The following is a 15,127-nucleotide window of genomic DNA, read 5'->3' on the forward strand; positions in this document are numbered from 1 at the left end:
ACTTCCTCAAGTCAAATCCTACTGCGGGTCCAGGTAACACAGCACTAGTTATTTTTTCACTTAAAATACCCTAGTGACACTGAAAACAAATTTGCACACCGAAGTAAACAATGCATATTTGTCTGAGAAACAAAACAAAAAAACTGCCTTCAGATTATATGTGCGTTTTGATGACAGCTATGTCTAAAGTGGACACGGCAATGTTCTTCGAGCAACATCCGTGAACAGGACAAGTAGGCATCTCACAGTTGTGTCTGCTGTGCGCTTTTCTTGATCCAACAAAAGAGAAGCAAAGACCATGAAAACGCACGACAGCCATGATCCCGACGCGGTGCTGCCCAGTGCCCTATTGTACACGATGAAAGATGGACACGTGTACCACAGGAAGTGATAAGGGGGCAGGCTTGTTTCGAAGACAGGGGGGGTTCGTATACACACGCCTCCGCCTCGCGCGCCTAGAAACTCCCCTTCAGGACCGAGGACAGGGCAGACCTTTTTAACTCTCGGCAGCACCGGCACTCGCCTCCTTAGTTTGGTTATGCTAAAAAGAACAGCGTCCAGAGGCCAGGTGACTCGCATCGTTGTCAAGAATCCCCCTCACTGTTCGTCGAAGCGTGGAATCAAACGGACGCAGTATTTTATGCAGCAAGTGTCCGGACGCATGGTGCTTGTCTTTGTGGGCCAGGTTTTGCGAGGCTCCGTCTCATTCCGGGCTCAAAACCACCTGGGACTAGTGTATTTCAGATTTGGAGTCGGTAACGGTGTAGCAATAATCCCTGGTAATAATTTATCTGTTACCTGTAGCATTTTTGGTGATTAGTGCTGTTCTATCTTAAACTCGAGCGTGTATATTTTTGCTAAAACCCGCCATTGGCCAGAATGTTGCTCGAACACCCAGGCTCGAGCTGTCAAAATCCTGGAAATTACTCAAGATACAGTTCAAGTCAAGGTAAGCACTGTTTATGCTGAAATTATCTTGCTATTTTCTCATTTTACGAGATGTGTCAGTGGTGATGCGTTGTGCAGCGAGGCATTCACTTCTATTTTATGCAGTTAAACACATTTGCATCCTTGAAATGAGGCATGAAATTGATTAAACCACCACCCGGGAGAAGGAATCCGGTCTCCAACAAGTTCCTAAAATGAGTTGCTGGAAATGATTTGTATTGGTTGCCCGTCCATCATTCAGCCATTCTAATAGCTGGTTATTTGAGGTTGTGTTGGACATTTGTTGATATGTATCGTTGATGCTTTATGGAGGCCACCCAATAATGCAAACAATTGTCTGCCATTTATACTGGACTACTACGAATTCTATACCAACTTAAACAATCTCAAGATCAGTGGAGTAACACCGTTAACCATATTTCATAGTAGGCTATATGATATGATCTGTTCCTTTTCGTGTGGATTTTCTTTTTCACTCACCGGTTCAACAAGACTTGGAGGTTTTGTCCCTCAGTCTGTCTCTCTCCTGCGCGAGGGATACGTTATGAATATGTAATGAGCGACATTGTGCCCGAGTGGAACAGATGTGCAGCGCGTGCTGTCATCTCACCCCATCGCTCGCGGCTGTTAGGAGGGGACCACCGACGCATTCAGCTGCAAGGCGCATGCACCTGGGGTAGAGCAAGAGGCCAATACAACCGGGACCCTCGGTCTGGCTCTGTGTGTCCCTCTGTGCGTACCGTTAACTGCCCAGGGACGCGCAACAGGTATCGGGTTCTTTTGTGACAGGTGCGAAACTTGAGGAACAGTAGAACAGGCCCAAGATGGGGGCACTCTGGACTCTGGATTACTGTGCAACGCACAGCAAGCATCACAGACGTTTGCCGGTTTTGGAAAGGTTGTGGCAAAGAAGGGGAGATTTTGTCGCAGCTCATCAGCTCTCCTCTTAGCCTACAAATAGGCCTGAATCTCAGAGTGAGATGGGAATATAGGCCAAAGCCGGTTAAGAAATGAAACATTAGCGCATGTATAACGTCCAAAAGATCAGATTTGGTTGGTTAGAAGGAAAAATCGAGGGTTGTTACGAAATGTTGAAACACGCTAAGGAAAATAATTGCAGCAGGTGAAATCTTTGTGTTAATTAATGTTGGAACCATACGAAAATACAACATTAAGAGCACGTTAAATGTGGCTGTGCGCACCTGCTTTTAGAACACAATTGATAGTGCACTTTTAGCATTTCGGCCCCTACTTTTTTCCCACGCTTATGCTTACATATCGGATGCAAACATAGCTCATGTGAAGCTATTACTGTCGCCCCACCCCTCTAAAGTGAACGATCAATAAGACATAAAATATTATAAAGCATAAAAGTAAGAGCGAACATTGATGCATCCCGCACCTTTCACCAAAATGCGTTTCATATACTCTGAAAATGCAGGCAAATGGGTCATTGATTTTGAATTCATCAAGGGCCAGGCGGCGGTGGCACTACGCTTGATTTCCCAAGGCGCTCTTTTGCACTGGAGATCACTGTCAATAAAATTCATCTGGGTGTTGACTCGATCAACATTTTATTGAACAGCCAATTCTTCCTTAAGCAAACAGTTGTCTTTCTGAAGGCACATGCCAAACGTGTGTGTGTGTGTGTGTGTGTGTGTGTGTGTGTGTGTGTGTGTGTGTGTGTGTGTGTGTGTGTGTGTGTGTAACAGAGAGATAAAGAGAAAGACTCTGTGTGTGTGTGTGTGTGTGTGTGTGTGTGTGTGTGTGTGTGTGTGTGTGTGAGATAGAGAAAGGACTCTGTGTGTGTGTGTGTGTGTGTGTGTGTGTGTGTGTGTAGTTTACCTGTGTCGGTGAGTACATGAAAAGAGAATAGCCGGAAAAGAGATGTCATCATGATCATTTTACTGATGCCACTCACCGCATATACTGTATGTGACTCTTCAAACTGTTGCTCTCTCTGGAAATATGGACTCAGTCTACACCGATCACAGATCCTCATGTTAAGCTAAAAATCAAAAGGCCGATTTCAAGATAACATCCATAATAGTTGAACTCCAAATTATTGTGACACTGCAATTATGACAGTCCGTCAAAACAATTTATCAAAATGTGTAAACAATAATATAATATAAAATAATATAATATAATGTAATAAATAATCGAATAAAATGCATAATATAATGATTTACTTCATATATACAAGTATACTTCATATATATAAGTAAATATTGTTATAACATATGTTATTATATTCTAATGATATAATAATAAGCCATTTCAGTGCAGAATATCATGCTAAATCTAGCAGTACCCATGGCCTTGTCTTTTGGGTCTCCAAATATTTTTGACATATCGAAGTGCATGTTGTACCCCGCTAACTAGACACTGTTAAATTATTTTCATGTTCTATCTATTCTAATGGTATGATGATGTTTATTTATGCAGATGGAAAACATTAAATGCTAGTTGACCCTCAGAGCATATGTAACGTCCATTTGTTTTAATAACATTTCATTTCATATCATTAAAAAACTAAGTTTATCCAGATGCCTTTGCTCATATTTTGAACGACCCTTGGCGTTGGTACCCCTCTCCACATTACACAGAGGGGTGATAATCTGTCCCGTCCTGTTGCAACAGAACAGTCATTCGGAAAACAAGGCGGCGTAATCCACTTCACATCTTTCTACCATAGCAGGCTACACTTACGCACTGCACGGAGCGCATGTTTTTGCCACCATTGCCTGAATCTTTCCGCATATTTTCGTTTAGATTCGTTTAAGGCGAGTCGGGATACAGACATACGGTGACAGAAAGAGTGTTTGTAGTTTGTTGTTGTTGTTGGGGCATGAGCCATGGATGGGCAGCATAGCGAGTGCGAGCTGAGCTCTCCAAAAGACGCAGCCAATAACACAGAGATGCTGTTTGCCCTGCTTACGCAAAGCGAGGAGCTACGTAAAGGTATAGTTCACCCAGGTTATGATGCATGGGATAGTTTTGTTTTTTGCATGAATTGCCGTGTAAGAGTTGGTTTGTCTGATTTTACTTTTTAATGGCATTCGGTTGATCTGCACTTTGTTCATTTGACTTGCGATTGAAGCAACCGAGGTTCTTTCTTTTTTTTGGAAAAAAGTATTTTTGTGCGTTTGGTTCGATAACCTTCGCTCATGTTTGATGTATGCCATTGTAAGAAAAGATGTGCGAATAGGGCTATTTTCAGAGTGGGCCAGCCAGTGGCCTTGCATCGAACCTACAGCGATTTGTTGCGGGCATGATGTGTACGCCTCTGCTGTTCTGGGGTTATCCAACCGGAGGACAATTCCCTTTCAGATTTCTTTTATGTAATACCCCGCCACCGCTGTAATACTTTGGATTATAGCAGAATCTGTAGGACGCAGGATTACGGCACCAGGCGGTGAATTTACCAATTGGCATATGTCTTATCTTTTCCTCTCTGCAAGGCACAATTCATTGTTTGTTCTCATTGTTGCTATTTTTTGGCTTTTAAAATATTTTCGCATTTTGCCCATCTGTTGCATTATGCGCTGTTCAGTCACAGGGGAGTCTTATCACAGAACCCATTTCTAACATTTGTTTCATTCAAATGAATACACCTTTGAACCGTGACAGAATTAGGCAACATGCCAGACAGCTCATGAAACAGCTGATACTTTTCAAGGGCAATACTCCATTAATGTTATTAATTTCTTCGTTCGTTCGTTTTTAAAACGTTCACAGTAATGGTGTGAATATTTTAAAATTTGATATTATCAAGAAGTCGGATATTTACATGGCTATGATGATGCCCTTTAGGCCTACATGAATCCCATTGTTGGCGAGGCTACGGTTTCATTTTATTTATTTATTTTTCATATTAGGGCCTGATTATCTCAAAGTACATGTTAACCTATTTCCTCAGTTTCGCTAAAAGCTCTTTGTAATCTCAAGCCCCTTAAATAAATTATAGGTTTTTCGGTACACCTGGTCATGCTGGCTTGGCCGATGTGGACAGCCCCCAAGTAGTGACAGAAAAACGACGCAGCGTTTCATATTTTATTAAAAGGCCCCCGACACAACAAAAGAAACGCGATTCCTTCTTTGGATGAAATGTGAAGTGCCGGCATTTAATGATTAATTATGCAACAGAATGATGATATCTTAAGTCGTATTTACGTGGGTGCAGTCTTCCATTGATATTTACAATCTCTTGTTTATGGTTTTGGTGAAGCAACACAGGTGAATGGATTTCCGCGTTTCAATTATGACCAGCACTTTGTTTGCGCAAGAGTCACAGCTGGTTTAGGGTCATTATTTAATACACATTAGTGATAACAAGAAAAATGATATATGTCTCTGTAGAAATGTGGATGTTATTTCCTCAGTACTTATTTATCAGTAAATTAAATCATACCCTAGCCTGACATGCATGTGACACATAGTCCTATTCTTGGGTACTCGTTACGAATATTGTAAATATCAATTATAGTATCATTTAAGAGATGGAGGACTACAGTTTTAGACCGCTGTACAATCCTTTACTGAAACTGTCTTCTACAGAATTTCTTTTTTTTCCGGTTGTACTTGTACCAACTCTCTCAAAAACGTCCTTGTGTGTATGTAGGCTACTAAGGTATCGTTCCCCTGTGCAAAAACGAGATAAAGGATCCTTAGTACAACTCAAACGACTGACCAATATGATCCTCCATATGTTGGATTTAATACTCTAAGTATGGCTAATGTAGGCCCACAATCGAAGTACGTTAAAAAACGGGTGTGTCAGATATAATCTAGTGGCCTATTACATAGTAACGAACCAGGAGGAAATATGTGCGATCGGATCAATTTGCAGTTGCAATCGTAGGTATGGAGTTTGAGGTTTACCTGATCATGTAGTTGCATCAGCTCACGGCTGGTTGTCCCTCTGGAGAAGGCAAAAAATGGCGCTTCTATATGGCTGCTGTGGTTGACGCAGCGTTGAGAGTGTGGAAGAGAATACTTCAGTAGGAGAAGAAATTCGGACAGATCATGATGTTAATGGTGAAAAAATAAAGAACTGCAATAAGGCAGAGAAGACAACGAATAGACTAATAGGGAAAACAGAGACAATGATTTTTCGTTTCCTTTGCCCTCACTCTTGTTTTCAGTAGGCTATGTGTATTATTACAAGACTACCATATAAAGTGGCATTTTTGCCATGTTCTTTAACATTATTTAAATCATTACATGCATTTGAAAACATTATTTTACGTCCTCAGCCGTTTTAATCTTTGGCTCTAGGACTGCTCTGTATACCTGCATAATGATACACAGGTTTTAATTATTTCATATATTTCTAGCTCTAGCACTTCTTAGGATAACGAATGATATAATTCTGACAAATTTGACAGTGGTGACATAAACGAATCCATTTTTTTTTTCTGAAAGCCTGTGAAATAAAACAAAAAAATATCCCTTTGTTGATATACCAATGCTGTAAAAATAGCACTCTCAGAAAAATACTAATCAATTCATTAATTTCACAATAATTGGATGGCAGCGTGTCGATTTCGTTAGGGTGCACGTATGAGATTGGGAATTCCGATCAACTTGTGAGTTCCAGGCTAACACCGGATAGAATTTACAGCTTTGCATCATGATAGCACGAAGCCTACACACTATCTGGGCTTTTATCTGTTTTTTCTTTTTAAAGAATGGAACTTTCCTGAGGTCCGCGTCTTTTCTATTTTCTTGGCAGAAATCCCTGTGTGTGCTGGCTGCAATCAGCACATCGTGGACCGCTTCATCCTGAAGGTGCTGGACCGCCACTGGCACAGCAAGTGCCTCAAGTGCAGCGACTGCCAGTCTCCGCTGGCCGACAAGTGCTTCAGCCGGGGAGACAGCGTCTACTGCAAGGAAGACTTCTTCAAGTGAGTCTCCCGAACAGCGCATCATTCGCTCTGTCCACCTGATAGTTCTTCGACATGATTTTTCACTAATAACAATACACACACAGGCCACATGTAGGCTATTCGCAATGAAGTAAAAATCTACGAGAGACATTGTAATAGGCTACATATCAAACGAAAATGAAAATAAATGTTTAATGGCATGGAATGGGAAGTAGTATGTTAGAATGTGTCTGTACGGTGGGAAAAGCTCATGTTACCAGGTGTTGAATGTGAAATGCAATCGCCTATATTGATATCGACCCTTGTTGCTTCCCAAAGGAGATTTGGAACCAAATGTGCAGCATGCCAGCAGGGTATTCCTCCGACGCAGGTGGTGCGCCGAGCACAGGACTTCGTCTATCACCTGCACTGCTTCGCCTGCATCGTGTGCAAACGGCAGCTGGCGACGGGGGACGAGTACTACCTGATGGAGGATAGCAGGCTCGTGTGCAAAGCGGACTACGAAACCGCCAAGCAAAGGGGTGAGAACGCAGGGACATAGTACAGTCCTGCCTTTATTCGGAGTAACGCCACACCAGTGAAGCGAATATACCAACATAGTCTTTGATGAGCAAGTCTGAAACCCCTAATTCGTGAAAAACGGGTATTGTTCGAGAACTGTCTAACATAGGCTACAATTATAGCCTAATGAACTCCAATTTAAGTCTTATTTAAAGCAAGGTTATGAAATTCAGGTTCTTAGCACTATTTGGATTATTAATGTTATAGCAAACCCAATGCATGTTTTAGTATATCTTAATACCACATGAAGGAAATAAAACTTAAAGGTTATTATATTGTTATGCTATTGTAATAGGTATACTTAAAGATTATTATATTGTTATGCTATTGTAATAGGTAATATTTATATAATAATTAACATTCGGTTCTGTATTTTATTCTCCATGTTATACTAAATTATTTATAATGAACGGGAATGGAATTGGACACGGGGTATGTGTGAGATGACCCTGAACACTGCAGCAGACAGGTGCAAACACTCCCTGATTCCTGCTCCCTGTGCTAGCAAAGTGCGCACAATGGGGGATGTTAATTCGAGAATGCGCAAAATTGATGCCAATCCCCAGCCGTTTCCGCGGAGCGTTTTATCAAAGTCGCCAAATGATTTTATCCCTTTAAATCAGTGACCTCTCGTTGAACGGCTGCTTTTAACTGTGAACTTAATCTCCGCGGGCATGAGGTCATCCATAAACATCTGACCCACCTGGGCTAATTGCTCTTCGGCCTGGCCCCTAATCAATACCTGCCTTGGTAATATGGAGACATTCATCCTTCATGGCCTGCGCACCCCCGCACAGCCTGTCCAAATGTTGATCCAGATTTCAAGCTGGGTCTTGATGCTCACAGGCAGGCAGGCATGCTGTCTGTAGCGGTGACAGTGCTGAAGGGAAAAGGACGTGGGGCATTAGGGCATTACCCTGACATTACACATTAGGCATTCTCCGGCCAGTAAACATGTACGCATTTCCTTCTGTGTGTAACTAATATCATGTTGTTATCGTGATAAAGCTAATGCAGACTTTTTTGCGGGATCATATAGATTTGCATGATGTGATGATCTAGGTGAATAGCCAATTTGTCGTGCAAAATGTATACATAAATCCCCATTTTGAATTTGATCAAAAATTGTAGGGGAAAAAAAGTGTAAAATATCAATAAGTGTCTTGCTTAAAGATGTAGGCTAACGTAGCCACAAATAGTATGGCCTAATAACTGAGGATTTGGGTTACTTAATTTATTTTCAAGCATGGTTATGAAATGTTATGTTTTATGGAAGGAATCATTTGGCAAAAACGAAATGATTTCAATTTTTCTTTAGACCTACACTGTTTTTTTTATATTATTGTTCAATTGCAGTCATGTATATATCTCAAGACTATTCATATATTCACATTTTTTTTTTTTTTTTTTTTCAAGAAATAGGATCATTCAATTTGGTGGATATATCACGTTTAGTCCTCAACACTGGACATTTAAGGACATTGATGATTATTTTTAGCTTTTATTTTAATAGGCTACGGACGTTTAGTTGAAATGTTAAATGTCTGTTTTTTTCCCGTCACACATTAGGCGCATTCAGCTTACAATGAATGTGCAAAACAGTAGTGGCAATGTCAAGACAGTTAAATCTGGGAAGTATATTTTCAGGTGACCTAAATGACTCCGAGGACTAGACTAAACCCCAAATCCCCAAACAAGTGAAGACTACAAACTATGCGTTTGGCAATAGTCAACCGGTCATGGATTATTTTCTGTTATTATAGGTTTATAAACAATAAAACGCATCATTCGTTTTGGTCAGGAGAAAATAGAGTAAAGAGGCACTGGAATGGACTACTTTGAAACATGTTGACAATTTTGTATTATTTCTTACTGGGTTATATTTTTCTCTTACAGAAGCTGATTCCACTGCCAAAAGGCCTCGCACCACGATCACGGCCAAACAACTAGAGACGCTGAAAAACGCCTATAATAATTCCCCCAAACCGGCACGCCACGTGCGAGAGCAGCTGTCGTCCGAGACGGGCCTGGATATGAGAGTGGTGCAGGTGAGAAGCGCATTTGTCCCGGAAGGACATTGTCCTTTTTGCACTGCTGGCAAAAAGGTGGAAGCTCTAAAGTGTGCCGAGATATAGGGGTGAAAGGTGTTCCGTGGATGGTCTTAATTTACGGCCAGAAGGAGTTAAATGAAGTCTAGCCACTAGATTTGAGATCGGTAGGGGCAAGGTCGTTAACAATACTAAAAGGGAACCTTGCATATTGTCTCTGAAAGAGCCTTACTCAGGTTGACTATGGCCATATATATTATTTTTATGAATGTGCAAGGACACTTAAAGTAGGTATAGTGGCTACTTGGAATGTCCATTATTCACCGAATATGGCTTTGGGTCAGAAGGGTGCATCACACGCTGCATATAATTATTAACATCCCTGAAGATAGCATTTAACGGCATAGTCTTACAGTGCCTGTGATTGTATAGTCATTCCCATTCAGTTACGATAGGGCATGTTTGTAGTCTTGTAATGTTTAAAACCCTGTGGTATATTGACGACCATCTTTTTAAAAAGTTTTACTCAGGTGCAATTTTATTGCCCTAATTTATAGAGCGTCAAAACGTGTGGTCGTTGGTGAAATTTGAATAATTAAAATCAACTCCGTTGCTGTAGATTCTACCGAGAGGAGAGCAGAGTGCAACCCGTCTGCTCCGCAGGTTAAGGACAACTTGTAGCTGTCTCGGAGTTAATTACGCCTGCGATAAATCTCAGCGGGCCATGGGCCTCTTTACGTTAGTGGTCCTTCCTACTGTTTCAATCTCCCACTTGGCCTGAAAAAAAGACATGACCCGGTCTCATAACAGTCCTTGAAAATTAATCTCTTCATAACGTTATTTAATGGCGCCAGTGAGAAGCAGAGACGTCCTAGATAGCCTACTATATTGTTGGTTCCCCAGGCCCAGGTGATTTTTTTGTTTGTGAGGTATCAATAACTATAGAGGAAATTGACGGAATCGAAAAGATTATAATTTCAGTAGCTTCTACAAGTGCATCAGGCTAAGTCATTTAAATATTCCCGGATTAATGAGTTAGTATAGCTCTTAATTAGTGAAGAGAGCCCCTTAGTTTTCTTCAATTTTTTCCATAATTACTCTTAATTACATCTCTCTCATTAACCCACGTAATTTAAAGCAGTACCCTATCCCGTTGTTTTATTGGTCAGTGATTAAAAAGTATGTGATCCAAAGGTCATTTTAGTGATTAAGTGAATAAATATGTGGATTTGTTCCTTTAAATGACACACATCTATCCAATTTCCCTTTTACAAATATTTTACTACTCATTTCTAGCTTTAGTGACCAAAATTAAATTAGATCTTAGAAAAATATATATTTTTTCAGTTTTTCAATAAGGTAATTTTTTTTTTTTATGAGTATGCCCAACTGAGTATGCATGTATGATGTGTGTGTGTGTGCATTTCAGGTGTGGTTCCAAAACAGGCGAGCGAAGGAAAAACGTCTGAAGAAGGATGCCGGACGCCAGAGGTGGGGTCAGTACTTCCGCAACATGAAGCGCTCGAGGGGCAGCTCCAAATCTGACAAGGACAGCATTCAGGAGGAGGGCATGGACAGTGACGCAGATGTGTCTTTCACAGGTGAGATCAGATCACACACACAGGTGAGATCAGATCACACACACACACACACAACAACAACACAACAACACCAACAACAACAACAACAACAACGTAACAACAACCACAACAACAACAACCACAACAACAACAACAACAACAACCAGAGCCTATTCAACACAGACAGACATTTAAATATGTATTTATGTATAAGATTATACAACAATCTACACACTAGAAACCATCACCACATCCAAATGTACATAATGCACACTTTTCCATTAAAGGAAATTGTAATGCAGGCGGCAGGCCTATGTAATGCAGGCCTATGGAACATTGGCATTGGCACTGTGTGCATTCCATCTCTTTTCATCATTGTGAACATTACATTTCAAATCATTAAAGACGTCTCGCAAACACTCTCACTCTCAAGTTCTGTTGTTTAGTAAATCTGATTCATGGTTCATGGTGGTGTATACATCTGACATGGAAGGTTCGAGGAGGATTCTGCTGATATGGGATCTGTTGATAGCAGGCTGAAGCACTGGGACGTGGAGAGAGGGAGTGAATATCAGCTTTCACACACACACAGGCAACAGGCGGCTATAACTACGGTCAATCTGTGCAAAAATAAAAAATATTGAAAGTGCTTCAAGCTTCTGTTGAGACAGCAGTTCATTTTGAAGAGTTGGTTGAGTTTTTATTGTGCTTTTTTTGTGTGTGTCCAATGGTTAAGTGTGCTGTCAGTTCTGTAATGTGCTGATGTTTGATGATCCTCTCTCACACACACACACACACACACACACACACACAGACACACACACACACACAGACACACACACACAGACACACACACACCTACACAGACACACACACACACACACACACACACACACACACACACACACACACACACACACACACACACACACACACACACACACACACACACACACACACACAGTGATGATGGCTGCCAATGGTTTTAGCACTGTTTGCCAGTGGCCATAATGGCAAGTCCAATGAAATACAGACACATTTTAAGCACTGAGATTATTTCCTCCTTTTAGAAAGAACTTTTTTTTATGTGGTATGCAAAAACAAGAATTAAATAACACCTTGCATTTGCTTCCATTTAACTGTGTGCATTTATTTCAAACAACGTTCAGTGAAAGCAAATGCTGATAGACACTGGATAGCTTCCAGCTCTCTACAGGTTCATATCAGGGCAAGAGCCATTTCAGAGTTGCTGTTTAGAGGACTATTAGCCACTGTGGAAGCTCACTCACGGATATGTGACCAACTAAAGATTGTTTGATGTAGACAAGTGGGTCAAACCAGTGATGTTGGCACGACTGGTGCACTGGCATAGTGATGTTGGCACGACTGGTGCACTGGCATAGTGATGTTGGCACGACTGGTGCACTGGCATGGCTGTTGGACGTGCTGATGAAGCGGTGTCGTATGTTTCACGTCTTCCGCTCCTGACCTCGTTGTCGTATGCTTCTTGTGTCCCCCTCCTGACCTCGTCTTCCCTCCTCTCTTCTCTCCGCAGATGAGCCGCCCATGTCGGACCTGAGCCACTCCAACGGTCTCTACGGCAGCCTGAGCGAGGCGTCCCCGGCCATGGGCCGCCCGGCAGGCTCGCACCCCTCCTTCCCCCTGGAGCACGGTGGCGTCCTCGCGTCCCAGGAGTCCTACCACGACATCCGCGCCGGCAGCCCCTATGGCCTCCCCCAGTCGCCCGGCTCGCTGCAGGCTCTGCCACCCCGCCACCAGCCCCTCATCTCGGGGCTGGTGTACCCGGACTCCGGGCTGCCCATGGTGGGTCAGGGTGGGCCCCCGGGCATCATGGGGCAGGCGGGGGGCAGGCTCATGGGCAGCGCCAACGGGCCCAGCTCTGACCTGTCGACGGGCAGCAGCGGCGGCTACCCAGACTTCCCAGCCAGTCCCGCATCCTGGCTGGACGAGGTGGACCACGCGCAGTTCTGACGCGCAGACGAGATGAGCGCCGCCGTCGCCGAGGAGTGACCTTGTCCGAGAACAAGGGGGCTCTCACGTCGAGAAGAAGAGAAACGAAAAGCAAACAAACAAACTAAACCAGTAAATGTGTTGAATCTGTATTCCCATCCATCTGCATGGACTAAAGAGGCAGACCAGGACGAGCCCCCAGAACGAGCATCGAGGAGCAGACCGGACGAGCCCCCAGAACGAGCATCGAGGAGCGGACCGGACGAGCCCCCAGAACGAGCATCGAGGAGCGGACCGGACGAGCCCCCAGAATGAGCATCGAGGAGCGGACCTCAGCTGCTGTGGTCAGACACGGGGCAGTGAGGGTCTCGTCTTGCTGCGGGACTGCACGGGGCAGTGAGGGTCTCGTCTTGCTGCGGGACTGACCTCCACTAAAGGAATAAAAAGGAGGAAAATTATGCGACAACATCCAACGTCCATCTGCTTTGACTCTCCACTGGGCTGGACAGCTCCTCACCACCCACTCATGTCATCTGCTTTGACTCTCCACTGGGCTGGACAGCTCCTCGCCACCCACTCATGTCTTCCACTGGGCTGACAGCTGTCATGTCTTCTGACTGACGACCCCTACAGATGACTCCCGCCACTGGGGTCAGAATACAGGACTACAGAAGGTCAGAGGCTTGGCCCAGGCCCGGCCCGGCTGTCAAACTGAAACGCGTTTTCAACAAGTTACCAAGATGCCTGTGGAGCCCATTCTGCTTTATGTCTGTTTGTATGTGTTTGCTTTATTTTTTTTGTTTTCAATTTTTCAAACGTACACTTCAAAGGGGACAACATGCACAGTCGGGGAAGATAGCCTGTTGTTGGTGTGTGTATGTGTGTGTGCGTGTGTGCATTACAGCGAAAACGCATTGAGGAAATAAGAAGGGACACATTTGCTGAACTGAGTTTTGATAGACTACCAGCCTCCATCATATCTCCATTCAGTGTTTTCTAGTGTGTGACTTCAACGGTTTTCGTCAAAGTGTCTGGTTGTTGCCAAATGTCTATATATAATGTGATTTAACATTGTGGAGACTTTATTTTTATACAAGCCCTCTGGACAGCAAGTTCCACAGATAATTAAGACTTTGTACATTTACCAAGTTGTAGATGTTGTCTCTCGCTATTGAAATAGACTACTTCTATGCATTTGTGTGTTTTCAGATGTATCTTGTACACCACAGTCTACTGATCGCACCTGAATGACATTGAATCGGGGTGCTATATGTGTTTGTTTATGTGAAAAGATGTTTTATGTCTTATTTATTCTCTCCAGTGATGGCTATGACTATGATTAACTGATACAGGTCTTTAATAAATTTGTCAGCTAAACTAAAGGTTGCCGTAGGTCCTTCTGTTGGTGGAGCTGTTGTTTGTTTGTTTGGTTGTTTGTTGTTTGTTGTTTTAACTGATCGTCACACTTCGTTTTAACTGATCGTCACACTATTCTCCACATCTCATTATTATGCATGAATGCAATGAGGCCAACTCATGCATCATCCCTAATAATAAATGGGTATCACATGATCCAGGCAGGTGGTTTTGGCTCAAGACTAGGAGACAGGGGGAAGGTGTGTGTGTGTGTGTGTGTGTGTGTGTGTGTGTGTGTGTGTGTGTGTGTGTGTGTGTGTGTGTGTGAGTGTGTGTGGTGTGTGTGTGGGGTGGGTGGGTGGGTGGGTGTGTGTGTGTCTGTGTGTGTGTGTGTGTGTGTCTGTGTGTGTGTGTGTGTGTCTGTCTGTGTGTGTGTGTGTGTGTGTCTCTGAGTGTGTGTTTGTGTGTGTGTTTGTCTGTCTGTGTGTGTCTGTGTGTGTCTCTGAGTGTGTGTTTGTGTGTGTTTGTGTGTGTGTGTGTGTGTGTGTGTGTGTGTGTGTGTGTTCTCTCTGTGTGTGTGTGTGTGTGTGTCTCTGTGTGTGTGTGTGTGTGTGTGTGTGTGTGTGTGGTGGAGGGGGAATGGGGTTGCTGGTAGCGGAGATATTTATTTCACATTTTTCCAAGATTAATCACATCGATCTCACGGCACAGATAATGGAACTCAAGTCGTGGAGATATGGAGCTGAGTGAGCACATTGCCAGGCAGCTAATT

The 15,127-nt window shown here is 43.0% G+C and overlaps 1 protein-coding gene across 1 annotated transcript; it reads left to right on the top strand.

Annotated features, from left to right (window-relative positions):
- Window positions 1-478: 478 nt before the first annotated feature.
- Window positions 479-13,580, top strand: lhx3 (LIM homeobox 3). The gene is made up of 6 exons (XM_048259218.1): window positions 479-949; window positions 6,686-6,857; window positions 7,158-7,360; window positions 9,297-9,448; window positions 10,878-11,049; window positions 12,584-13,580. Exons 1-6 carry the CDS (start codon window positions 880-882, stop codon window positions 13,018-13,020), a joined length of 1,206 nt encoding a protein of 401 aa, XP_048115175.1. The 5' UTR covers window positions 479-879; the 3' UTR covers window positions 13,021-13,580.
- The last annotated feature ends 1,547 nt before the right edge of the window (window positions 13,581-15,127 follow it).

The sequence above is a fragment of the Alosa alosa genome, chromosome 12, assembly GCF_017589495.1.
Source record: "Alosa alosa isolate M-15738 ecotype Scorff River chromosome 12, AALO_Geno_1.1, whole genome shotgun sequence".
Taxonomy (NCBI): Eukaryota; Metazoa; Chordata; class Actinopteri; order Clupeiformes; family Clupeidae; genus Alosa; species Alosa alosa.